The sequence below is a fragment of the Erpetoichthys calabaricus genome, chromosome 2, assembly GCF_900747795.2.
Source record: "Erpetoichthys calabaricus chromosome 2, fErpCal1.3, whole genome shotgun sequence".
Taxonomy (NCBI): Eukaryota; Metazoa; Chordata; class Cladistia; order Polypteriformes; family Polypteridae; genus Erpetoichthys; species Erpetoichthys calabaricus.
In genome coordinates this window covers 323,422,796-323,449,690 of record NC_041395.2, presented here as the reverse complement: position 1 = coordinate 323,449,690, position 26,895 = coordinate 323,422,796, and the positions used below count along the sequence as shown (strand labels likewise).

The 26,895-nt window shown below is 43.0% G+C and overlaps 1 protein-coding gene across 3 annotated transcripts in view; it reads right to left on the bottom strand.

Annotated features, from left to right (window-relative positions):
• Window positions 1-391: 391 nt before the first annotated feature.
• The window catches only part of pik3ap1 (phosphoinositide-3-kinase adaptor protein 1), a 157,839-nt gene continuing 131,335 nt past the window's right edge, over window positions 392-26,895 (bottom strand). For 2 of the 3 annotated variants that reach the window (XM_051923423.1, XM_051923424.1), the window contains exons 13-17: window positions 13,090-13,162; window positions 12,791-12,976; window positions 6,799-6,869; window positions 1,664-1,764; window positions 392-1,278 (exon numbers count right to left, since the gene is read on the bottom strand). In XM_051923423.1, the coding sequence (XP_051779383.1) occupies window positions 1,167-1,278; window positions 1,664-1,764; window positions 6,799-6,869; window positions 12,791-12,976; window positions 13,090-13,162 (543 nt within the window). In that variant the 3' untranslated portion in view covers window positions 392-1,166. The remainder of the gene's footprint in view (window positions 1,279-1,663; window positions 1,765-6,798; window positions 6,870-12,790; window positions 12,977-13,089; window positions 13,163-26,895) is intronic. The other variant, XM_028795999.2, reaches the window with a different exon arrangement.

Sequence of the window (26,895 nt, the reverse complement as noted above, 5' to 3'; positions counted from 1 at the left end):
CCTGGACCTCAGCACTTCCGCCACACCAGGAAGTGCTGGGGGGAAGAGGGACACCTGGAGTGCTTCCGGGGAGACAGCCGGCACTTCCGCCACACTGGGGCGTGTCAGTGGGAGATTGCATCCGGGTGCTTATTTAAAGGGGCCGCCTCCCTTCAGAGATGGACTTGAGTCGGGTGGAAGACGGACAAGGTCTCTGGAGAAGAGAAGGAGGTGGTCTGAAGAAGAGAGAGGGAGAAGGCATTGTGTTGGCCTGGACTGTGGGGTATTGGGGGTCTGTGAGTGATATTTGGTATTATGGAGCACCAAAATAAAGGTGTGTGGGGTAAATCAAACGTGTCTGCCTGTCTGTGTCCGGGTCAAGTTCCACAAGGCCTGTGTTTATTTTCAAGATAATTTGAAAGCAATAGAATAATTCTGAAAAGGATGCCTCATTCCAAACATAAATTTCTGCAATTCTGTAAAATGATCTGTGGTTTGTGTTTACATTTTTTAAAATGATTTTAGGAAATTGGGCTATAAATGATGATAAATCATAAACTAAATTCAACACACAAATATATACAGTGAACATTCAAATATACCTGCAAACACACACGCATGTTAGGAATATATTTGCACCAACACACACACACCCCAAATCGACTTTGTTCTTCAGGCTCACATACAAGCAGATCTTAAGAGAATGAAAAGAGAAATACATAAATAAAAGCCTGAGAGTATTTGATCCCCGTCGCCACATCTACCACAACAGAACTTTTCAAGTGGATTTTATGTTTTCAATCCGTCATTAAGAAGAACATTTTAAATTCAACAGAGAATGAAAACGGAAGTTCATATTAATAAGATTTGGATATGATAATGTGTGCACTGACCACAGTCAGGCCAGCATCAGGGTGAACATGTGAGCCGATGAGTGTGAATCATCCATTGCTGAAGTTGCATACTGTTCCATTCTGGCAGCGCTCCTTCATTCTCAAGATTCAAAGTAATACGTTTCTGAAAAAGGACCGAACAGTGTGATGCAAGAAAACGGTTGGGGGAGAGGGAGCACGGCAAACATTAGCTTTCTCCTTCATTTGATATGTGAGTCAGTCCAACAAACACAAGATTCAAAGTTACTGTTTCTGTGGCCTGGTTCCAATGAGAATCCCTTTCCATTTTCCAGCTTAACGACTCCTGCGTGGAATAGGAGGAGGAGGGCTGTAGCGGCCTGGTGGCACATTGAAACGAGGAGTTGGGCATTGAACGTACCGCTCCTGACTGCTACGGTCATGGGACCTGGGGAAAAAAATTGCCATTATTACAGAGAGTTCAAACACTCAGCTTGAAATCATGTGATGATACCACAGGAAAGGGCTGCCATTGCTTATTTCAACCGAGGAGATTATGAGTAAGGCGCTGCACGCCAGAGTCATTACTGTTTGGTGTTACCATGGTGAGGAAATCGACCAGCTGTCTCAGGTGAGTTCTTGAATATAGACACACACACTTAATAAAGGCTAGGATTACATTAGAGTTTTTTTCTTTCCTCTTTCTTTTTCATCCCAGACTAATGTTTTAAAAATGCATATGAAAATAAAACCAAAACTCTTTTCACAGGGAAGGTTAGCCAGCCCTGTTCTCATGAAATATGAGCATTACAGCTGGGCAACCCAGTGTTTACCTGACAGGTGGGCGAGGAGGGATTCGTGGAGGAGGCAGCTCAGGAGGGTTCTCATTCATGTGTGGCAGGTGGCCTGACTGGTTCAAAAAATCCAAATTATCCTGTGACAAAAATAAGAAAAACTGTTTATTAATGGTTCTGTTTGTGCGGCCCACCTTCCCATGTACAGTACTCTGATTCTTACCATATATTATTAATAAACCAACAGTGTTAGGGTGTTGTACCGTGTTAGCCATTATGAATGTAGTGAGACGTCAAGCCAAATGACACCTTTATTGACTCACTGAACCGATTACAATATTGAAGTTTTCGAGGCATCTCGCCTGAAGCTTGCATATTGTAATCTTTTTAGTTAGCCAATAAAAGGTTTCGTTTTTCTTGACTTCTCACTACATTCATACATACGGAAGCCGAGAGAGGATGTGCAATATCTTAAGTTTAGGCTTAAGAGGCAAAATCTTCCTAAAACTTCATTGGTGTATATGTATGAAAGCCGAGAGAGGATGTGCAATATCGTTATTTTTTTAAATTATTTTCTCGAAATAACAGACTAATTTTATCGAGATCTCGAGAAAGTGAACTTTGTTTCCTTGAGATAACGGACTAGTTTTATCGAGATCTCAACAAAACAAAAGATCTTGTTTTCTTGAAATGATGAAATAACTGTATCTAACGTTTAATGTAACGTTTAATCTAACTGTATTGATCAGTGCGTCACATTTTTGTTCAATCAAGGACTGACGCAGGCTGAAATATGTTTATGCCTTAGTTTAGAAAATAATTACGTTAGTGTCTGTCATTTAAGGAGACGGTTAGCAAGGCTTCAGCTGTATAGGCGTCGCAATCTAAGCGAGCCTGATGCCAGGCACAAAAGTTAAGTTTCGTTTTCTTGAGATTGTGATTACCTCAAGAAAACAAATTTGAATTTTCTCAACATCTCGATAAAATTATTCCGTTATCTCGAGAAAACAAAGTTCGCTTTCTCGAGATCTTCATAAAATTAGTCTGTTATCTCGAAGAGACAATTTAAAAAAATAACGATATTGCACATCCTCTCTCGGCTCTCATACATACACCAATGAAGTTTTAGGAAGATTTTGCCTCTTAAGCCTAAACTTTTTGCTGGTATTTAATCAAAAAGTAAGATAATCGGTTACTCGTTTTTTAAAGAAACAAATGGTGGTTGATGTAAAACCTTTCTACAGTAAACACCATTGCATAGTACTTTACATGGACAGGGTGGAGTGTGGTGAAGTTACTTTTCACATATTAAGTAGAAATCCATCAAGTTAAGTTTATCTCTCAGTGTCAAGAGGAGAGTCAGTGGAGATTGGGGCTGATCTTGTGTGTTTTAAAGCTCCAGACAGTCACAGAATTGGAGATGCTGCTCGTTCCATCTTATACGCAAAAGGCACGTGCCAAATTCGTTGCATTACTTGTCAGCACTGTAAGGCTTATCTTTGTGCTATGAAGTGGCAGTACTTTGCATATTTATCTCCTTTTTTTTTAAACACAGGGATGCGTTTCACAGTACAACCACGGAAACCAGATGTGGCTTTAATGCCACAGACTGATATCACTCTGTGCTCCAACTGTCATGTCACTTCTCTTGGTTACTCATATTTGAGAATAACTAAGGCTAAATTGTAAAACCTACTCAAGCAAACTGTTACATAAATTACATATTATATAGCAACCAATGAACAAAAGACACTGAACTCAGTAATTTGAATGTGGTAGCCAAAGGATGCCATTTTTATTCAGATTCAGGAACGTTGAAAATATACCTCTCTTTTGTATGCTACTCCTTGGGCTGGTGTGGCACACGTCTAAAATGCTTCTTGTAGACTCTGCTCACTAAGTCCCTTTTTCTTTGCATGCCCCTCTCTTAATTTCACTGCGACTTCTCGTCCTTTCAGTTTCTGCAGTCTCATTTTTACTATCTCAGGGGTGCCCTTCTTTTCCCTCTATACCAGGGGTGTCGAATTCTGGGCCTGGAGGGCTGCAGTGTCTACAGGTTTTCATCCATCCATCCATTTTCCAACCCGCTGAATCCGAACACAGGGTCACGGGGGTCTGCCGGAGCCAATCCCAGCCAACACAGGGCACAAGGCAGGAAACAATCCTGGGCAGGGTGCCAACCCACCGCAGGGTTTTCATTCTAACCCTTTTCCTAATTTGTGACCAGTTACCTTCTTTTCCCTTCATTTTAATAGCTCTGTTTTTGAGGATTCAGTCCTCTGAATTTATTCCTTCCTTCATTAAATGGCAGCCAAACAGAAATGAGATATGAAACGAGCTAACAGATGACCAGCTAAACTGGGATTTCAAACTCCAAACTCCAATCTCTTATTGAGAAGCCGATTCTTGCTGTTAATTAAGCCCGTTATTTCATTCCATGACTTGTTGCTGCACTCATTCTGCCACAGCAGACATTTACAAAACTGTTGATTTTCTGTTTTTTCTAAGGACACTGTCAAACTGTTTGGTGACCTGAGAGATCAACCTTACCGAGACCTTCATCTTTCTTTATTTTCAGATATTGTAAGATGGACACAGTTTGCTGGTCATGTGCTGTGTCCATAACGAACACCATGTTCAAGCATAGGGGTGTTCATATGTGCACTTGGCACCAGGACACCCTAGGCCTCAGTTCGATAATCGACTTTGTGGTCGTGTCGTCGGACTTGCGGCCACATGTCTTGGACACTCGGGTGAAGAGAGGGGCGGAGCTGTCAACTGATCACCACCTGGTGGGGGAGGATGCCGGTCAGGCCTGGTAAGCCCAAACGTGTTGTGAGGGTCTGCTGGGAACGTCTGGCAGAGCCCCCTGTCAGAAGTAGCTTCAACTCCCACCTCCAGCAGAGCTTCAACCATGTCCCGAGGGAGGTGGGGGACATTGAGTCCGAATGGGCCATGTTCTGTGCCTCTATTGTTGAGGCAGCTGACCGGAGCTGTGGCCGTAAGGTAGTCGGTGCCTGTCATGATGGCAATCCCCGAATCCGTTGGTGGACACCAGCGGTGAAGGATGCTGTCAAGCTGAAGAAGGAGTCCTACCGGTCCCTTTTCTCCTGTGGGACTCTGGAGGCAGCTGATAGGTACTGGCAGGCCAAGCGGAATGTGGCTTTGGTGGTTGCTGAGGCAAAAACTCGGGCATGGGAGGAGTTTGGGGAGACCATGGAGAACGACTTTCGGACGGCTTCGAGGAGATTCTGGTCCACCGTCCGGCGTCTCAGGAGGGGGAAGCAGTGCAGTGTCAACACTGTATATGGTGGCGATGGTGCGCTGCTGACCTCGACTCGGGACGTTGTGGGTCGGTGGGGGGAGTACTTCGAAGACCTCCTCAATCCCATTAACATGCCTTCCAATGAGGAAGCAGAGCCTGGGGATTCGGAGGTGGGCTCCCCCATCTCTGGGACTGAGGTCACCGAGGTGGTCAAAAAACTCCTTGGTGGCAGGGCCCCGGGGGTGGATGAGATACGCCCGGAGTTCCTCAAGGCTCTGGATGTTGTAGGGCTGTCTTGGTTGACACACCTCTGCAACATCGCATGGACATCAGGGACAGTACCTCTGGATTGGCAGACTGGGGTGGTGGTGACCGAAGGGTGTGTTCCAACTACAGAGGGATCACACTCCTCAGCCTCCCTGGAAAAGTCTATTCAGCGGTTCTGGAGAGGAGGGTCCGTTAGATAGTCGAACCTCGGATTCAGGAGGAATAGTGTGGTTTTCATCCTGGTCGCGGAACAGTGGACCAGCTCTACACCCTTAGCAGGGTCCTGGAGGGTGCATGGGAGTTCGCCCAACCAGTCTTTTTGTGTTTTGTGGACTTGGAAAAGGCGTTTGACCGTGTCCCTCGGGGAATCCTGTGGGGGGTGCTCCAGGAGTATGGAGTACCGGACCCCCTGATAAGAGACTGTTTGGTCCCTGTACAACCGGTGTCAGAGCTTGGTCCTCATTGCTGGCAGTAAGTCGAACCCGTTTCCAGTGAGAGTTGGACTCTGCCAGGGCTGCCCTTTGTCACCGATTCTGTTCATAACTTTTATGGACAGAATTTCTAGGCGCAGCCAGGGTGTTGAGGGGGTCCGGCTTGGTGGACTCAGGATTGGGTCACTGCTTTTTGCAGATGATGTTGTCCTGTTTGCTTCATCAGGCCGTGATCTTCAGCTCTCTCTGGATCGGTTCGCAGCTGAGTGTGAAGCGGCTGGGATGGGAATCAGCACCTCCAAATCCGAGACCATGGTCCTCAGCCGGAAAAGGGTGGAGTGCCCTCTCAGGGTTGGTAGCGAGATCCTGCCCCAAGTGGAGGAGTTCAAGTATCTCGGGGTCTTGTTCACGAGTGAGGGAAGAATGGAGCGTGAGATCGACAGGTGGATAGGTGCGGCATCCGCAGTGATGCGGGCTCTGCATCGGTCTGTCGTGGTGAAAAAGGAGCTGAGCCGTAAGGCAAAGCTCTCAATTTACCGGTCGATCTGCACTCCTACCCTCACCTATGGTCATGAGCTATGGGTAGTGACCGAAAGAACGAGATCGCGAATACAAGCGGCTGAAATGAGTTTCCACCGCAGGGTGTCTGGGCTCTCCCTTAAAGATAGGGTGAGAAGCTCAGTCATCCGGGAGGGGCTCAGAGTAGAGCTCCTCCGCATCGAGAGGAGTCAGATGAGGTGGCTCGGGCATCTGATCAGGATGCCTCCTGGACGCCTCCCTGGTGAGGTGTTCCAGGCACGTCCAACCGGGAGGAGGCCCCGGGGAAGACCCAGGACACGCTGGAGGGACTATGTCTCCCGGCTGGCCTGGGAACGCCTCGGGATTCTCCCGGAAGAGCTAGAAGAAGTGGCGGGGGAGAGGGAAGTCTGGGCATCTCTGCTCAAGCTGCTGCCCCCGCGACCCGACCTCGGATAAGCGGAAGAGGATGGATGGATGGATGGTCTTAAATTCAGCTTACAATATATTAAGCCAAGAAAGGGGCCTGGGGATGAGTCTGACTACTTCAAAATAATGCATTTTTACTTTTTGCTTCTCTTGAGGTGAAAAAAGGCATTGCCATTATGTATAATACAGAAAAAAAATATTCTGACTTGTTGTGGGCTCATTGGTTAACAAAAGGCCATTTCCTTTTGTTGCAAGAAAGACATTACCTCGTTGTCGCCTTCAACTCCACTGCTGAAACTTAGGTTGCTACGTACACTGGATCTGTTGCTGGCACTGCCTAAACATAAAGATAAGAGGAAAAAAAGTAATACAAATAAAGAGTTTCTAACATGGAACCATAAGGGCAATGGCCTAACAGAAGGAAATACAAAGTCCAGGAAATCGCATGTTGTTCCTCCTCTCTATGTGTGGACAATATTAAGTAAACATTAAAGTTGTAGCACTGAACAAATAAAGACTTTTGAACAAAACTAGCACTGGATTAATATGGAAAAAAAGGAGTTATAGCAGCATACATGTTTATGCACTGTGAGACAAAACTAAAGTTAGGCTTCTCCAGAAAAAAAAAACATTGTAGTCTATACAGACTGGGTGGAAAAAAATCTTTAATTTGCATTTGCAGATTTTGTTGTTTTCAAATCCTTTGAAATGCACAAAATCCTAATAAAGACACCACACAAAAGAAGTGGAAACTATACACTGCACTCAACTAACTTTACACTTTTCTGGCACTAATAGAAACACATTTCTTAGACATTGCTGAGTCACAGTGGGCAGCCCTTGTCTTACATGATGATCTCTCTATGTGGTGTCATATAAAGTATCTATCTATCTATCTATCTATCTATCTATCTATCTATCTATCTATCTATCTATCTATCTATCTATCTATCTATCTATCTATCTATCTATCTATCTATCTATCTATGTGCATGTGGGAGAGCGTTAGGGCTCAGGTGATGGTAATAACCCACCAAACCAGGGATTGGCGCTGTGGTTTAATGCCTTCTCTCTTCCTCCCTCTGCAGAGCGGAAGCCTAACCGCCACTCCAGTGCTGATGTCACTCTATTGTCCGCCCTCCTAGACCCTACCCTTCCTGCCAAAGATCTACATATTCAAGAGGGCCACCAACGTAGTTGAGTTCAGTTTTAAACTATTGCCTGCAAAGACATTTCTGCACTGTTTAACATGCTGACATCTAATATATGGAGTCTCCAGGGTGGTGCTCTCCAGCTCTTTACCTTTGTTTGTCTCCTCCATCTTTTACCACTTCATTAAAAACATTAAGAAACGTTTTGTAGTGCAACAGCCCAGGCTCTTCACTCATTGGTCAACAAACAATATAAATATTCGAATGGCTTCATGGAGTTATCATTCACCTAAACTACTAAGTCACCGGTTTTATATATTAAAATTTCATTGTGTGATTATTTCATCTTGTTTCATTTTCAAACCTGCTTGATCCACTTCAGGGTTGTGGCGGACTACAGCCTTTCTGGCATGTAAAAGCCCTGCACGGGACGCCGATCTGCAGGGCCTACCTAAGCACTCACCCACACTCATGCTTGGGCTAATTTAGGACCATCATTGAACCTAATGTCCATGTCTTTGGAGATGTCGGAGGAAAAACTGGAGTAACCGTTGGGAACCCATGTGAATAATGTGCGAAATACACACGGTCAATATCTGGGTGCAAAATTCAAAATGTATTTATGTATATTTATGTGTTTTTTTGTTCACCTTGAATCATTATTATTCTTATGTTTTATTATTTCTGTTGATTTTGTTTACTATTGGTTAATTTTGAATTGTCTCTTTAAGTTTAAATGTGCTTCTTGTGCTTTGTGGGTGGTTCCCCAAGAGACAAGACCACCCTGATGTCATAGCTACTGGTTCCTCCTTCTGGCTTTATATTTAAGCCAAAGTCAGGATTCAGAGGCTAGACGTTTTGTTCTATGGGATTGTAAGTATTGTTACTTTTATTGGATTTTCTAGTAACTATTTCCTGTCACACACGTGCGCATGGGAGGCAGTCAAAGGGCTTAACTGAGGGTAAGATGTCAGTTCAAGGGTTGATAAAGTGCACTAACCTCTCTTCTTCCTCTTCTACAGATACACAGAAGGGAAACCCATGTAAACCAGCACCCTCCTGTCCAGACCACGCCCTCCTACTGACCTCACTTCCTCCATACCCCGCACGGACCCACCTCTTCCTTTACAGTAATTATAAAAGCCTGCACCCTCCTTCCTCAGTTAGTCTATTTGGGACGTAGTCTTATTTTTACCACTCAACATATTTGATTTATTGTTGCCTGTCATTATATGGGATGGATTCCCCAAACCTTTCTCTCTCCCTCCTGTCTTTTCATTACATTCTCTTGCTATGTCTAAGGATTCTGTTGTCTGGATTTCATTCTGGGACTTTGTTTATTATTTGCCTCTTGTGCTCTGCGAAGCTTTGATTTGTATTTTTCTATTTTCTCTCAATAAATCCTTCTTCTTATAAAGATTTGAGGCCCTTTTGTTCAGAAGGCGAGGTTTACGGTGACCCTCCTAACCTGTTGGGGCTTTTTCAGATACTTTTAGGACTTTTTAAGTTTCTTTTGAAGGCTTCAATCCCTGTTGGACCTGCAAGGCTCGAGGCAGGCCAGTGGAGTTGGGATTAAGCCCCACTGGGGTGAGGCCCCTTGGCCTGCCCAGTAGCTCCTGTTAGTGAAGCCTTTTAGAGGCCTAACACCCCTTATTCACCATGCTTGTGTCTCTGGTTCACAACACAAAATTGAGAAAGCTGGAGCTGTTAGATGGCACTGTTACCCACTGCACTACTCTGCTGTCCTGTGTGATATTAATAATAATTAATTTAATTTTTTGCATTTATATAGCACTTTTCTCACTACTCAAAGTACTTAGCAATTCCAGGTTAAGGGCCTAGCTCAAGGGCCCAACAGAGCAGAGTCCCTTTTGGCATTTTACAGGATTCGAACTGGCAACTTTCCGATTGCCAGTGCAGTTCCCTAGCCTCAGAGCCACCACTCCGCCTATATAATATAAATTTATGATGATGGTTAGAAATTTGCTTTTTTACTTTACTTTCTTCATTTTTTAGTGTCAAACTAACTTCTTCCATAAATTGTGTTTATTTGTCCTGCTACTTTTAAATTTTCGCTTCTTTGTATAATATACAGGAACATAAAAGCAGAAACTGTAATATTTTTGTGGATTATAGGCATAAACTGCGCTTGATGAGTTTTGTTTTTGCTAGTTTAGAGTCCTCTGTGGGTGGCACAGTGGGGCAGTGGGTAGCGCTGCTGCCTCGCAGTTAGGAGACCCGCGTTCGCTTCCCGGGTCCTCCCTGTGTGGAGTTTGCATGTTCGCCCCGTGTCTGCGTGGGGGTACTCCAGTTTCCTCCCACAGTCCAAAGACATGCAGGTTAGGTGCATTGGCGATTCTAAATTGTGCTTGGTGTGTGTCCTGCGGTGGGCTGGTGCCCTGCCTGGGGTTTGTTTCCTGCCTTGCACCCTGTGTTGGCTGGGATTGGCTCCAGCAAACCCCCGTGACCCTGTGTTAGGATAAAGTGGGTTGGATGATGGATGGATGGAGTCCTCTGTTGCTGTGTGTAATCTGTTGATGTAATCTTGAAGCCCATTTGACAAGAACTTCAGAAATGTTTAGTAAATTATTTGCCCATGGTATCAAATACAAATGCAACATTTAAAATATATTTTTTCCTTAAGGCAAGATTTATAATTATGCTTCTTGTGTAGTTAAAACATGATTTATAAACATATACTTTGCTTTCACATAACATTTTAAAAATCGCCAAACCAGTTACAAATACATGATTCATACCAGTAGTGAACAACGTCGGTCCTGGAGGGCTGTAGTAGCTGCAGGTTTTTGTTCCTACCCAATTTCTTAATGAGAAGTCAAGAAATTGCTGTTGAAGCAGTCATTGCTCAAGTGACATTTTTCTGCTTCATTTTAGCTGCCTTAGTTGTTTGAATCATAAATTGCTCATTTTAGTCTTAAAAGCTGCACTATAATACTTTAATGGCTCCTTATTGACAACAAAATGCAAATGACATCTGGCTTGTTTCCATTTAAAACTGTGTGTAGTCATTGTGGACTAATTGGTTTAATAAAATACTTAAACCAAAGAAAATAAGTGAAGGACTTAGAAAGGAAGAAAATCTATGATATACAGTGCATCCGGAAAGTATTCACAGCGCATCACTTTTTCCACATTTTGTTATGTTACAGCCTTATTCCAAAATGGATTAAATTCATTTTTTTCCTCAGAATTCTACACACAACACCCCATAATGACAACGTGAAAAAAGTTTACTTGAGATTTTTGCAAAATTTATTAAAAATAAAAAAATTGAGAAAGCACATGTACACAAGTATTCACAGCCTTTGCCATGAAGCTCAAAATTGAGCTCAGGTGCATCCTGTTTCCCCTGATCATCCTTGAGATGTTTCTGCAGCTTCATTGGAGTCCACCTGTGGTAAAGTCAGTTGACTGGACATGATTTGGAAAGGCACACACCTGTCTATATAAGGTCCCACAGTTGACAGTTCATCTCAGAGCACAAACCAAGCATGAAGTCAAAGGAATTGTCCGTAGACCTCTGAGACAGGATTTCCTCAAGGCACAAATCTGGGGAAGGTTACAGAAAAATTTCTGCTGCTCTGAAGGTCCCAATGAGCACAGTGGCCTCCATCATCTGTAAGTGGAAGAAGGTTGAAAACACCAGGACTCTTCCTAGAGCTGGCCGGCCATCTAAACTGAGCAATCGGGGGAGAAGGGCCTTAGTCAGGGAGGTGACCAAGAACCTGATGGTCACTCTGTCAGAGCTCCAGAGGTCCTCTGTGGAGAGAGGAGAACCTTCCAGAAGAACAACCATCTCTGTAGCAATCCACCATTCAGGCCTGTATGGTAGAGTGGCCAGACGGAAGCCACTACTCAGTAAAAGGCACATGGCAGCCCGCCTGGAGTCTGCCAAAAGGCACCTGAAGGACTCTCAGACCATGAGAAAGAAAATTCTCAGGTCTGATGAGACAAAGATTGAACTCTTTGGTGTGAATGCCAGACGTCACGTTTGGAGGAAACCTGGCACCATCCCTACAGTGAAGCATGGTGGTGGCAGCATCATGCTGTGGGGATGTATTTCAGCGGCAGGAACTGGGAGACTAGTCAGGATAAAGGGAAAGATGACTGCAGCAATGTACAGAGACATCCTGGATGAAAACCTGCTCCAGAGCGCTCTTGACTTCAGACTGGGGCGACGGTTCATCTTTCAGCAGGACAACAACCCTAAGCACACAGCCAAGATATCAAAGGAGTGGCTTCAGGACAACTCTGTGAATGTCCTTGAGTGGCCCAGCCAGAGCCCAGACTTGAATCAGATTGAACATCTCTGGAGAGATCTTAAAATGGCTGTGCACCGGCGCTTCCCATCCAACCTGATGGAGATTGAGAGGTGCTACAAAGAGGAATGGGCGAAACTGGTCAAGGATAGGTGTGCCAAGCTTGTGGCATCATATTCAAAAAGACTTGAGGCTGTAATTGCTGCCAAAGGTGCATCGACAAATTATTGAGCAAAGGCTGTGAATACTTATGTACATGGGATTTCTCAGTTTTTTTTATTTTTAATAAATTTGCAAAAATCTCAAGTAAACTTTTTTTCATTTTGTCATTATGGGGTGTTGTGTGTAGAATTCTGAGGAAAAAAAATGAATTTAATCCATTTTGGAATAAGGCTGTAACATAACAAAAGGTGGAAAAAGTGATGCGCTGTGAATACTTTCTGGATGCACTGTAACAAGCCATAAAATTAAATAAGATTTGCTATTGCCAAGAAAATTTTTTCTAATTAAGTAACTTGGTTGGAACAAAAACCTGCAGCCACCATGGCCTTCCAGGACCGACATTGCTCACTCCTAATTTATATTGTCTCAAACTAAATGGCCCCGTCAGTCTTGCATGCAATTTTCTATTTTGTCTATGCATTTTCAATACAGTGCTGAACACTGTCACTGGAAGTGGTAACCAGAAATGAAAGTAGTTGACATTATGGAAAATACAAAAGGCTGCTAAAAGCTTTGACAGGTGGCACTGTGCACACTCTTACCACTTTGAATGTGAAAGTGTGAAATTCTCAATAAGTCAACCACCTCAATCCCTGTTTGCTCACCCAAGTTATCTAACTCACTGGATGTGCTGGTGGTGCTGCCAGTCTGCCAGTTTCCCCTCTGGATAGGTCTAATGGGAGGAGGTGGAGGAGTTGGGGTTGCCTTTCGGGGGCTCGGTTCGTACACTCCACATTCTAGTCTGAATGCAGCACTGCGTGGTGGGCAGAAAGGAGCGCTGATTTCAAGATCTGTGGTGAAGGAAGATAGAAAAAGAAGAAAAAAAAGTCAATCAATTGATGTGATGGGAACAGTTGAGTCTGTAAATCCCACATTATCAATTCAGAGCTATGAATCCACTTACCTGGTGGGCCTCCACTTCGACCCTTCTCTTTCTGTCTTCTTGAGATGCTATCCCGTAGTTTCTTTAGATTTTCCTGAAATAGAGCCCACAGTAATAAAGTAACTCTATAAACCTACATGAAAAAAAAATTCACTCTCGGAAACACAGGAAACATGTACGTTTTTATCTGAGTCATTCCAATTCTGGGGCCTTATTTATAAAATTTTGCATGGATTCGAGTGAGAAAATATGTGCATGCCAAAAAAATTAATTTATAAACCTGACATAAACACATTTCTAGGCAATTTACATTTATAACTCACAGTCACCTGGTAAATGTGCGTACGTGAACGCGACTCGAACGCACATCCATATATGAAGCATACTAATCAACCTCATACATATGCAATTGCGATGCTGCACTGGCCAGTAGAGAAGCTCCCTCCTGATGTGTCAAGACCCCTCCACCTGCATTCAGGGGTATCTGGCTGTGCTCCACAACTGAGAGCACAAGATCATGTGAGGCATTATAGCATCTCTCCTCTGCACTCTGGGGGTCCGGGAAAGGTGTAAGGTGCCAGTGTCTAACTGGGTAGCCACTATCATCTGATACATTTAATGATGTGATTGCTGTTAAAATGAATAGTGCAAGCCATATAAAAAATTGGGGGTTCAGCCAGTTACCATACCAACAATCCATTCACCAGGTGCAGAAACGCCACATCTGCCAAAACTATGTTACATCAATATAAATGACTTACAGGTTGGGTAGACCCAGGCCACTGAACCATAATGTCTGCCAGTCACATCTTGGATGACTTGTGTATTAATGGATTGTCACTACTTGTGGTTATGGCACTTATGGTGCCCTTAATGTAATATGAGTGTAGTCTGAACGTTACAACTGCACATGACTGCAAATAGTTTTTTTATGTTGGCAAAAGTATGGTCTGTTTTATGTACTGTATGTGCACCCAAACCATACAAAGAAGGGATATAGTGCCTCGACTCTCCGCAGGCATGATGGAGTGAAGCTTGGCTGAGATACATTTGACCTGGGGGAGATTCTCTGAGAAGTGGCAGGAAGTAGCTAATATATAAAATGACAAAAAAAATTCTTCAGTGCAAATACATAATATTGCCCACCTTAAAAAGGAACTAAAATAGAGTTTAATACATCATATTAATCATTTTTGAGGTGTAATATGTTTATCACATTGTAGTGGTTGTGGGGATGCTAAGTTTCCCACCATCCGAAAAAGGTGATTTGTTAATTCTTCTGTGGAGACCCCGGGAACATACCCAGCCTTGACCCAACATGCACACACTCACACACACAGACCCTGATAAATAATAATGGATTAATTAATCAAATAACGAAAAAAGAACACACAATATAACAAAAACCGTGTACGTAAAGCCCTTCCTCAGCTCCCCATCAGTAATAGTAAATTACAACAATAACAGCAAACAGTAACCACTAACAACAATGTCCAAAACAGTCCAGCATAGCAGGGTCAGTTGAGGATGGATGTGTGAAAGAAAAACCTTGTGAACAGGTTTTTGAAAGCAATGTAAAGTTTTGTTCTACCAGGTTCCTGATGCAGTGTGAGGATTTCAGGTGATTGGGAGGGCTCCCTCAGATGAAGACGTATCCAATCAATACGAACTCTCTGGACAGCACATGCAGTACTAGACAGAAACTGTAATCTAAGGTGCTCAATCTGTAATCCAATTGTGTGTATGAGGCATATTCACAAACAAACACTGCGATCTTCCTGGCTCTCTTTAGCTTCTATTTTAAACAGCCCATCTGCTCAATCTTCTTCCCAGCGGCCCCTGCACCCTACTAAGCTGCCCAATATACTGTTATACCACTGGGGCTGCTGGGAGATGTAGGACATTTTGAGTAGCGCTGCTTCAGTGTCCACACACATTATAACAATGGTCCAGTGATAAGACTTATTATAATGCATGCAAGTCTTCCTTTAGCTGGTTTGTCTGCATTTCCCTCATTGATCGAGGGTGTTGTCATTTCCGGGGTCCCTTGAAATGTTGCATATGCATGGGTCAAGTCAAGTCAAGTCAAGTTGGAGAGCATGCACTGGTACAGTGAGTCGCCGCACTCACTACACGTCGAAACAGCTCAGGATCCCGGTTGGCAACCCCCCAGGCAGACACGCAGTCCAGTCCTACCCTCCGGAAATTACCCTCTATCTGCCGCAGCCAAGTGTTATGTGGGCAACCTCTTGGCCTGGTCCAGCCACTTGGGTCCCCAACAATAAGGATCTTATGAGCTGGATCACCCTCGGGAAAACACGCCACATGGCCATAGTGCTGTAACTGACGCTCCTTCACAATGCAGGTAATGTACCTCATTTGGGACTCCATGAGCAACCGCTCATTCGACACAAAGTCAAACCAACGGTACCCAAGGATTTTCCGGAGAGAGACACAGTACCAAAGGAGTCCAGTCTTCGTCTCAGGTCGCTGGATAGCATCCATTTCTCACAACCTTATAGTAAGACAGGAAGCACCAGGACTCTAAAGACTTGGACCTTCGTTTTCTGTCCCCCCTGGCCATCGGACCTTACTCTTTTCTGTGTTAATTAATGTTGTCTTATTTTAATTTCTTACTTTGTTTTTTATTTTTCTTTTCTTCATTATGTAAAGTACTTTGACCTACTTTTTGTATGAAAATGTGCTATATAAATAAATGTTGTTGTTGTCCTTTTGCATAGATATCGGGAGCGCCACACACCCCTTTCCAGTGACCTCATGACCCTCCATGCTCTCCCAAACCAGAGACATGAATATCACTGCCAAGGTATGTAAACCTCTCAACAAGGTCAACACTCTGTCCGCAAACATACACACTGCTGATGGCCGTGCCCAAGAGGCCATTAAAAACCAGGATGTTGGTTTTTATCCAGGACACTCGCAAGCCCAGACACAGTCAGACTCCTCGCTCAGTCTCTCGAGCGCCCCAATCAGAGCCTCCATTGACTCCGCGACGATCACAGCATCGTCAGCAAAATCAAGATCCTTGAATCTTTCTTCACCAACAGATGCCCCACAGCCGCTGGACCCCACTACCTTGCCCAACACCCAGTCAATACAGGCATAGAACAGAGTAGGAGCAAGAACACACCCTTGACGAACCCCAGAATCAACTGGGAAAAACACAGAGGTCCTGCCTCCACTCTGCACAGCACTCACAGTACCAGTGTACAGTCCGGTCATGATATTCAGCAACCTTAAGGGGATCCCGCGAACCTTCAGGATGTCCCACAGGGCAGCTTGATCAACTGAGTCAAAACACTTTGTGAAAATCGACAAAGGCTGCAATGAGAACCCTCAGTGCCAGGATGCGGTCAATGGTAGACTTCTTAGGTGTAAAACCAGACTGTTCCGGTCGCTGGTAGGTGAGCACGTGATCACGGATCCTATTGAGGACGACCATAGCAAGGACCTTACCTGGCACCGAGAGCAGTGTTATCCCCCTGTAGTTGCCACAATCCAGGCGATCACCCTTCCCTTTCCAGATAGGGATGACAAGTCCCATTTTCCAGTCAGTTGGGATGATGCCAGTCTCCCAAATGGAAGCAAAGATTGCTTGCAATGCCAGGAGGACAGCCTTACCACCAGCCTGGAGAAGTTCACCCCGGATATCACAGATCCCTGCAACCTTTCCCCCCCTCAGCTGGTTCACCACTTGTGCCATCTCAGTGAGATTGGGTGGTTCACAGCTAATTAGAGAATCATCCCCAAGAACCGTGGACCCAGAGATATCCAACGTCCTAGCTGGAGGATCAGCTTTGAACAACTGCTCATAGTAGCCAGCCCAGCTGGTCACAACTGCAGTGTCATCCGTAAGGACCGTTCCATCAGCTGCCCTGAGCGTGACTCTCCGAGGAACAGATTCAGATGTGCATAATGCTTTGATTCCTCTGTAAGCAGGACGTGGGTCGCTAGACCACAGATGGTGTGTCACTCGCTCACAGATTCCTCTAACAAACGCCTCTTTATCTGCCGTCAGAGCCCTCGCAGCCGTCCTTCTCAGTTCCCGGCACAGACCAGAGTTGCCATTGAGCCGTGCGCTGCGACTCCTCTCAATGATATCCAGGGTGCCCGGCAGGATGAAACACCTCCTTCTTGGAACACCGGTAACACCAACACAACCCTCAGCAACCCTCATGGGTTGGAGTTGCCGTAAATATATACACTGTGACAGACAACATCCTTGCCCGGTCGGGATGCCCTTCTGAGAAGTGCACCGAGGGAGAGGACATGTCACCAGCAGTACCTCCCCCGGGATACGAGATGGCAGCTCCCCTGGTTTGTATCAGGGCCACTGCACTTTGATCATCTTCTGGTAGCACTTCCGGGTGTGGCCACAGGTGCAGTATAAAAGAGGCCGCCTCATTCCATTCGGGGAGCTGGGGTCGGGAGGCAGAGGACGGAGCTTGCGAGGAGAGGAGTAGAGGCAGCAATAAAAAGAGAACAAGAGAAAGGACTGAGCATTGTGGGTTTGTGCTAAAGTATGGGAAGAAAATAGACGTGCGTGTGTTTTGGACTTCTGGTGTTTGTCTGTCTGTTTGTTTCAGGGCTGATCTTTCACAACACATTTCCAAATCAAGACATTTGCATGGGAAGTTGCATACTCACATTTCAAACCTCTTTTTTGTGCGTATGCAAGCTTTATAAATGAGGACCCTGGTCTTCAGATACTCTCCTGTACTTCTCTGGATTTTCTAGAGATGGTAAGGGCTTTTACCAAAATCACTGCTTCATAACTTCTTAACATGACACTTTCAGTAAAGGTACAAAGGCTCCTGACAGCAGAAAGAAGGAAGGATGTTTTTCTAGGGGTACAGAGCTCTTCACAGTGATAAACAAAGGGTCTTATTTATGGCAATGTTCTATGTTAATAATGTATGAATACACTTCACCTTTGTTTTTTTTCCTGCAGACACCTTTTAGTAGAAAAAAAGTAATTTATTACCTTCTATTATTGTAGAATTTGTCAGATAAACTACACACAAGAGTTTGGCATATTTTTATCTGTCTATAAACCAGTTAAATTAGGCCACAGTATTTTACTTTTTTTGCCACCAGTTTGCAACAGTCATTCGTAGTACTAGGGTGTTGTACCGTGTTAGCCATTATGAATGTAATGAGAAGTCAAGCAAAATGACACCTTTTATTATTACAATATGCAAGCTTTCGAGGCAACTCAGGCCCCTTTTTCAGGCAAGATGTAGAAGAATGGGCCTGAGTTGCCTCGAAAGCTTGCATATTGTAATAATAAAAGGTGTCATTTTGCTTGACTTCTCACAACAGTCATTCTAGATTAATCACTGCTGAAAAAACAAACCTTAAAACGACTCCAGCAGATGGCGCTAGAGACTAATTCACATTGACTTCCAGTACACTAACCTGATTTGGTCACCTGAAAATATCTATTTTATGTCATTTGAGTCAAATAACACTTGGGACCTCCCTTCTATGAAATTAAAGTGTGATGTTCGAGTCAGTCCTTCAATCAGCCCTTTCTGGGCTATGTGGCCTAGGGACCTGCAACACCATGACTTTCAAATTTTATTTGTTAGACTCTCACTGTGAGATATGGAAACGATTATTAGGCATGGAACCTGTAAACAGACTTGAGCCGGTATTCAGTATAGAAATTTGCAAAATAAAAGTTGCCATTTTGTTGTTTTTACAGTGCTGTACTGTTTAGTTATATACTGTATATTTGTTCATTTATTATTTAGCACATTGAAATGTTGACAGTGCTTGATGAGTTTGGTATTAAACATATTAGTGAGTTGGCAAATAAGATTTATGAGGAGGGTTATTTTCCAAAAGAGATTTGTAAATCTATTGTGGCCGACGGCTGGGATGAATCTTCTACATATGTTCTGGGGGAGCAACCATGATCTGCTCAATACCCCCCCCCCCCCCCCCCCCCCGGGACGCTTGGTGGCAGCCTCCCTGGCTGACGGTGGAGATGGAGTTCTCCACAGCCTTGTTGGGATCTGGGGTGGCCACCAGGGGACGCTGCATGGGTCCCTGAGCCCGGCTGGACAAGTCTTCAGCCCCACCCGGAAGTGCAACAGGAAACAGGTGATCAAGCAGCTGGGCTATGAAAGGGGCCAGCAACCAGCACTCAGTGGCCAGATTTGGGAGGTGGAGAACGAGGTTACCTGGGAGGAGTGGTGGTGCAGGAGAAGAAGTGTGTGGTGTACTTGGTGCTTTTAGGACTATGTTGTGCCTGTGGGGATTACGGGGAAGATGTAATTTTATACATGTGCCTCCAGTGTGAATCTGTGTCGGGTCGGGGGCATATATAGCACCTTGTTACACTATATTCATTGCTATTCCAAAGAAGCCAGGTTTGAGCTACTTTGAACTATTAGTCTGGTGAGTCAGCTAACCAAGGTGATAAAATGACTGGTGAAGTGTCAGAAGAACAATCCGGTTTTATGCCAGATAAAGGAACAAGAAATGCGATTTTTGTTTTCAGGATGTTAGCAGAAAGAGCTGCTGAAATACAGAAAGATATTTATGTATGTTTTATAGATTATGAGAAAAATGTTTGATCGTGTGAGGCATGAGCTATTAATTGAAATGCTTGAATCTATAGATGTGGATGGACAAGACTTGGAATTATTAAAGAATTTATATTGGGATCAGGAAGCTGCTATTAGATTATTGGTGAGTATAGAGAAGTGACGAGAGGAACAAGACAAGGTTAAGGTTGTGTTTTGTCTCTTGATCTTTTTTCATTATATACAGAAATGACTGTGCCGTAAGTTAGAGAGCTTGAAAGGATAAAGGTTGGTGGATTGAATATAAAAAATTTGCAGTACGGGCGGCACGGTGGCGCAGTGGGTAGCGCTGCTGTCTCGCAGTTGGGAGACCTGGGGACCTGGGTTCACTTCCCGGGTCCTCCCTGCGTGGAGTTTGCATGTTCTCCCCGTGTCTGCGTGGGTTTCCTCCGGGCGCTCCGGTTTCCTCCCACAGTCCAAAGACATGTTGGTTAGGTGGATTGGCGATTCTAAATTGGCCCTAGTGTGTGCTTGGTGTGTGGGTGTGTTTGTGTGTGTCCTGAGGTGGGTTGGCACCCTGCCCGGGATTGTTTCCTGCCTTGTGCCCTGTGTTGGCTGGGATTGGCTCCAGCAGACCCCCGTGACCCTGTGTTCGGATTCAGTGGGTTGGAAAATGGATGGATGGATGAATTTGCAGTACACAGATGATACAGTGCTGTTAGCCCATGAAGAACAAAACTTGTAAAAAGTCGTGAAGGTGGAAGTAGATGAAAGTGATAAGAAGGGTCTGGAAGTCAACAGAAAGAAATCTTATGTGATGATATTCTCAAAGAAAGCAACTTGACCTACCTGTAAAACTTTGGTGAAAGGAGAAGCCCTGGAGCAGGTGGATCAGTTTATACAGTATATCTGGGAAGCATGTTGACGGCTGATGCGAGAACAGACCAGGAGATAAAGCATCGGGCTGCCATAGCTAAGAGTTTTTTCAAAAAGATGGAACGGGTTTAGTTATCAAACAGCGCATCCTTAACTACTCGACAGCAAATATTGAAATGTTATGTTTGGCCAACACTTCTGTACGGTTGTGAGAGTTGGACAATCAGCAAAGCTATTGAGGCACGATTAGAAACACTGGAAATAAGGATAATCAAAATATCATGGACTAAAAAGATAACAAATGTAGAGGTGTTGCACAGAGTTGGAATGACTTGGGAAATGTTAGAGGTGATTATAGAAGAATAATTCAATTTGTTGGCCTGGTGTTGTGAAAAGAAAAATTCGAGGAATTAATAGATGGATTAATGGATAGACGGTAAACAGGAAAGGGGTCGTCAATGATTAACGTTTCCTGGCTGGCTACAAGGAGTAACTGGAATGAAGACACTCGACATATTGAGGAATCTCAAATACGGAAATAAGAAAGCCCACATCAGACTTCTAGCACACAGCACTTTGAATTAATGAATAACCCTTCAATGTGAGCACCCCTCCTAAACTCATCATGTAATCATGCATAAAGATCTGAAAACAGAATAAACAATCTAGTTGCTAAGGCACTGTGCTATGATGGCTGCTGATAAATTTAAAATGTGTTATATTTACTATTTTGGTGTGCTTGAAAATAGAGTAATTTACAGAAATTTTGTGTTATTTTTACACACAAATGCTAAGGCTAACTTTCACATTACATAATGACTGGTTAATAATTAAATAGAAAACATTACCAAACTGACTAGTACTTGTTTTTTATTATTTAATAATTAACCAAAACAGACTTGTTTGTATTGTAATGTATTCCATTCCAAGTAGTTAGGCTGATAAAATTCCAATGAAGAGCAGTACGAATAAAATGAAAATGTCACTATGGACATACATGGAAATATTCTCAATTTTTTTATTTTTAATAAATTTGCAAAAACCTCAAGTAAACTTTTTTCACGTTGTCATTATGGGGTGTAGTGTGTAGAATTCTGAGGAAAAAAATGAATTTAATCCATTTTGGAATAAGGCTGTAACATAACAAATTGAGGAAAAAGTGATGCGCTGTGAATACTTTCCGGATGCACTGTAAATATACAATGACATGCATATTAACTTTACATATTACAAGTAAATTAAAGAAAATAATGCGGTTTTAGAAAATGGATAGATGGATGGTCAGTATGGGGAGAACACGCAGAAGACAGTGCCCCGCAGCAAGAGCAGGCTATACAAGGCCCTACTAGTGAGAATGAAGAACAGACTTGTGTTGGTAACATAGACCATCATGCCAGTGCGAGAAATCCTTTACGGCTAGTGGTGGTGCCCCCTATGGGTGTGTTGGATGAGCAACAAATAGGCAATCTACTATTAAAGTTTAACCTGGGTGGAAATCGGACCTGGTCCCCTAGGTGCTAGAGAGGAAGCACCTCAGTAGTTACCAGGGACACATGATCCTCTTTCTTTCTTTGGACAAAACGGGAATGTTGGAGGTGGAAATATCTGTGGGCGGATAGCAGAAACATTCTCTCAGGACGCATATGTTGTTATACACGTGCACACAGGGGGCAGTCAAAGGCCTTAACTGAGGGTAAGATGTTGAGTTGGGGGTTGATGAAGGGCACTAATGACTTTTCTCCCTCTTCTACAGATCATCAGTAGGGAAACCCAGCTAACCCGGCAGCAACGTCTGCATTCCTGCCCAGACCACGCTCTCCTACGAACTTCACTTCCACCACTTCCTTCACAGACCCACCTCTTCCTGCCCATCGCATATAAAAGCCAAGCACCTCTCTTCTCTAGTTTAGTTCTGTTCGGATTTGGTCCTTTGTGACTACTCTGGTGAACTTCGATTTTGCTGTGTTATTTCACAAAATATGGGGTGGATCCCCAAACCTTTTTCTTTTTGTCTTTTTCCTTGTTACAATGTATATACTGTATAACTATTTAGAAACACAGCAAAGAAAGGTAATGACAAACATATAAAACGAATGCCACAAACAACTCTCCCACACTCCTACCATCATGCTCCAGAAGGGAAGGTGTATGATCTTCAGAGGCCTACCTCTTCACAAAAAGCAACCACAGACAGGAATAGGAGAATAGTACCCAATGCTGTCCCTACTACATATCCAATGGCTTTATAAAATCCTCCTTCATTGTAGAAATACAGTTCATAAAGTGTTTTTTAGGTGCTGCTGATAATGAAGTTGGTGGAAAATGGAAAAGTCACAAAAGTCCCACCACATCCTTCTCTTTCAGTGTTACATGTACAGTGCCTACGACTACAAACTACAAATCCCACAAGCCCATCTGCCACTGTGAAAACCTGTTTAAAGACACAGACCCTATATTTACAAACCAGGTAACTGAACTACTAGTGTTGTTATTCATTAAAATAGTTACTGACAAATCAAAAAAAAACAAAAACATGCACGCTAAATTTTTTTCTCTACTGTATATATTACGCTTATAAGTCTGGGTCTTGAAACCCGAAAAATAGATGATAAAATCAGACCCCAAATTATATGCCCATTCAAAAATACGACACTTAAATTTATTTATTTTTTATATCTACTTGCCTCCCCCAATCTCACACTAGTTTCTCAGACACATCAAATTTTGTTGCAGCAGCGCAGTTACCAATTTCTTTAGCAACTTAACGACTAATAATTTAAAATCAGCTTCGTATTATTTTCTGATCGAATGCTCCATCGTAGATAAGGGATGCTCTTATGATAAAGGTGTATGAGGGCGTGAGATACCAAAAACACAAAAGGCAGCATGTTCTGTGGTTACTCACTCAGGTGATCTCTTGGACCAATAGCATGAGTTTTCCACATTCGACTTATACAACTGACATTATAAAATACCGGAAATTATATCGAAAATTCAAGCCCCGACTTATCCATGAGAGAACTTAAACATGAGTATATACGATATGTCATCAAATTTCAATCAAATCAGTCTAAACATTTTTGAGATGTTGAGGGATTTAGTTTCTCTATTGTGGGGGAGGTTTACCCCTAAATATTAATGACTGAAATGTCCCTTCTTAGTGGAAACCTACTGGCCTAGATGTATCATCCTGACAAATTTCAGCTGTTTAACTAAACGGGAAATGGCATCTTTGTTAGTAAGTAAGTACGTGAGTGAGTTAATGAGTCAGTTAATGTTGCGTTATATATTTTTAGGTGCCATGAAGGTAGGACAGGCATCCTGGCCAGGATAAATGAAGGATTCATCCCTGGCCAGGAGGCCATCATGGAAGGAGCAGGCGTACAAGGCTACCAGGAGCAGCTCATTCACCCATACAATAGATGGCAGTGTTCCTCAGGGCTGGAACACTTTGGTACACCTGCAGGGTGGCATGGGAATTGGAGTCCAGAGATGCAGCCCTATAAGGGGTCTTGTTGGGGGAGGACTGCCCTGGTTTGTGTACAACCCAGAAATGCTCCAGATGACCGAGACAGGAAGCCAGAAGCAGTTTCCGGGTCAGCTTTAGAAGAAAACCCCCTGCCGCACTTGGACAAGTCAGAACTGGGAGACACCTGGCAACACTCAATTGGAGGAAGAAAATAGGAAAATTTGGTTTGGTTTATTATTATTCTGCATGATCTTTGAGAAAGGCGATTTTGTGACTGTGCTTTGGATAAGTAAATCACTATGTCTGTGGCTTGTGCTCAGGGCTGCCCTCTGGTGGTTACAATGTATAGATTTAATCTTTAAGTTGTTTTTCAAATTTTATATTGTGTATTATGTTGTAAATTTTGCTTTTGGTTTATATTGGGTGTACTACAGAGGTGGGTAGTAACATGTTACATTTACTCCGTTACATTTATTTCAGTAACTTTTTTAAAAAATTGTACTTCTAAGAATAGTTTTACTGCACCATACTTTTTATTTTTACTTGAGTACATTTGTGAAGAAGAAACACTACTCTTACTCCGCTACATTGGGCAACACTCGAATCGCTACTTTTTTTTCCATTTTATACGCTATATTTTTGCCAGAGAGAATCCACCAGTGGATATACTGCATGACTGTTTCACCAATCAGACGTAGCAACATACATGTTGCCTACTGTAGGTATCGGCTTCAAAAGCATTGTTGTGAAAAACTGAGATTTGGAACTTTGTGTTATTTGTGCATCTTTATTTTGTAAAGATGTTATTTCTTTTTACTCATTTTTTATTTTATTATTTGGAAATAGCAGAATTTGCACATTATTTTATATTTTTGTCTGTCTTATTACAACATTTCTAAAAAATAAATCATTTATTATGATCAAACATAATAAGTAGTCTTGAGTAGTCTTTTCACCAAATACTTTTTTATTCTTACTTGAGCAATTTTTTGGATGACTACTTTTTACTTTTACTTAAGTATTATTATTTTGAAGTAACACTACTCTTACTTGAATACAATTTTTGGCTACTCTACCTACCTCTGGTGTACTGATTATTGTTTGAGTTATTGTTTACCTTATTCTACTGTAGGGTGGCACGGTGGTGCAGTGGGTAGCGCTGCTGCCTCGCAGTAAGGAGACCTGGGTTCGCTTCCCGGGTCCTCCCTGCGTGGAGTTTGCATGTTCGCCCCGTGTCTGTGTGGGTTTCCTCCCACAGTCCAAAGACATGCAGGTTAGCTGGATTGGCGATCCTAAATTGTCCCTAGTGTGTGCTTGGTGTGTGGGTGTGTGTGTGTGTGTGCCCTGTGGTGGGCTGGCACTCTGCCCGGGGTTTGTTTCCTGCCTTGCGCCCTGGGATTGGCTCCAGCAGACCCCCGTGACCCTGTAGTTAGGATATAGATAATGGATGGATGGATTATTCTACTGTTTATCTATCGGCTATGTGTGGAGCCAGTCGAGGTGAGGCCACCTGATTATACAGCTAGATGACTGAACTCAACAGTATAAATGGAGAAGCTGCTTTTCTCACAGCACCTTCGGTATTGTGATTTTTAATTAGATTCCTGTTTTTGACTTACTATTTTCATTTTCATTTCTTGGGTTGACTGATTTTGACCCCTGGCTCTTATTTAAGGTTCTGTTTATTGATTTTGTGACTATTGGATTTGTTGCTGTTTATTGTTCCATTTTTCTCCCTTCCCTTTTTATGCTTCCTTTTTACATCTTTAATAATTTCTTTAAATATTAAGGAATCGTTGTTTTAGCTTGTCCTTTGGATCAGAGGTTTTCCCTCTACTCCTTTTGAACTTCTTTTATTTAAAAGCCCATGCCCCAATTTTAGGCCTGTGCAGTTTTTTTTATCCAGTGAGCCAAGACCATTAAAAAGGGCAGGTCTGGCATTTTGTGTTTTTCTTTTTCTTTTTTTCTTGTGTCTGGATCCCCTTTTTGTGCTTTGCTCTTTCAAGAATCACTAAAATAATAATGTCAATGACAGAGATCTTATCTAAAATGGATTGCAGCAAAGATGAAACAAAAAAAGTTCCACAGGCCATCCTTTACTTTGCTAAGTTCGTGTCTGTGTCTGCTGGGGTGGTTTAGTGACTTGTCCACTGAAGCATCCAATACTGTTTTGTGAACAAGAAAATGACCGGAAAATTAAATGACTAAAATGAAGGTGACAGAAAATAAAGCTAACAAACTTACAGGAGTCAAAACCAAGAGATCAGATAAACCTAGCAACTAAATCAAAAACAAAATAACAAGACTAGTCAAAAAAGTCCAAGAAAAGTCATGATTGGTACTAATGGAGGATTCCCTAAACATAACATGAATGTATGAAGCACTGACAAAGAGCTTTGATACTGAGAGCTGGGTGCATCCATCTTAAATAGCAAGAAGAACTGACATCATCAAGTTATGTGACTGAAAATGGCTACCGTAACAGTAAACAATATTGAAGTGTCTGTAAAAAATCAAAATGGCAACATGAAAAATGTTTTCAAAATAAAAAAATTTCAAAAGGCAAGGAAAAAATAACTAAGAAGTGTGGATGCTAGAGGCGCTGTTGCTCCGTGAAACCCACCAGACAGACATCCAAGACACACTTGTAAAAAGCGCCAAGAAGAATCTTTAATAATTTCTTCAATAAGTGCACAAAGCACCACACACTCCACAATTCTCCAATAATCAATACAATAACAATCCTCTACTCCCAGCAGCTTAGTCACCCAACCTCCCAACACCGGTTCTCTTTTCTGGGTCTTCATCAGTCCTTTATATAGTCCATAACCCGGAAGTGTTTCTCCCGGGTTTAACGCCACATCATCCTTCCTCAAGTAGCCCGGAAGTACTGCGGGCTTCTGTCCTCATCCATCCATCCAGTTTCCA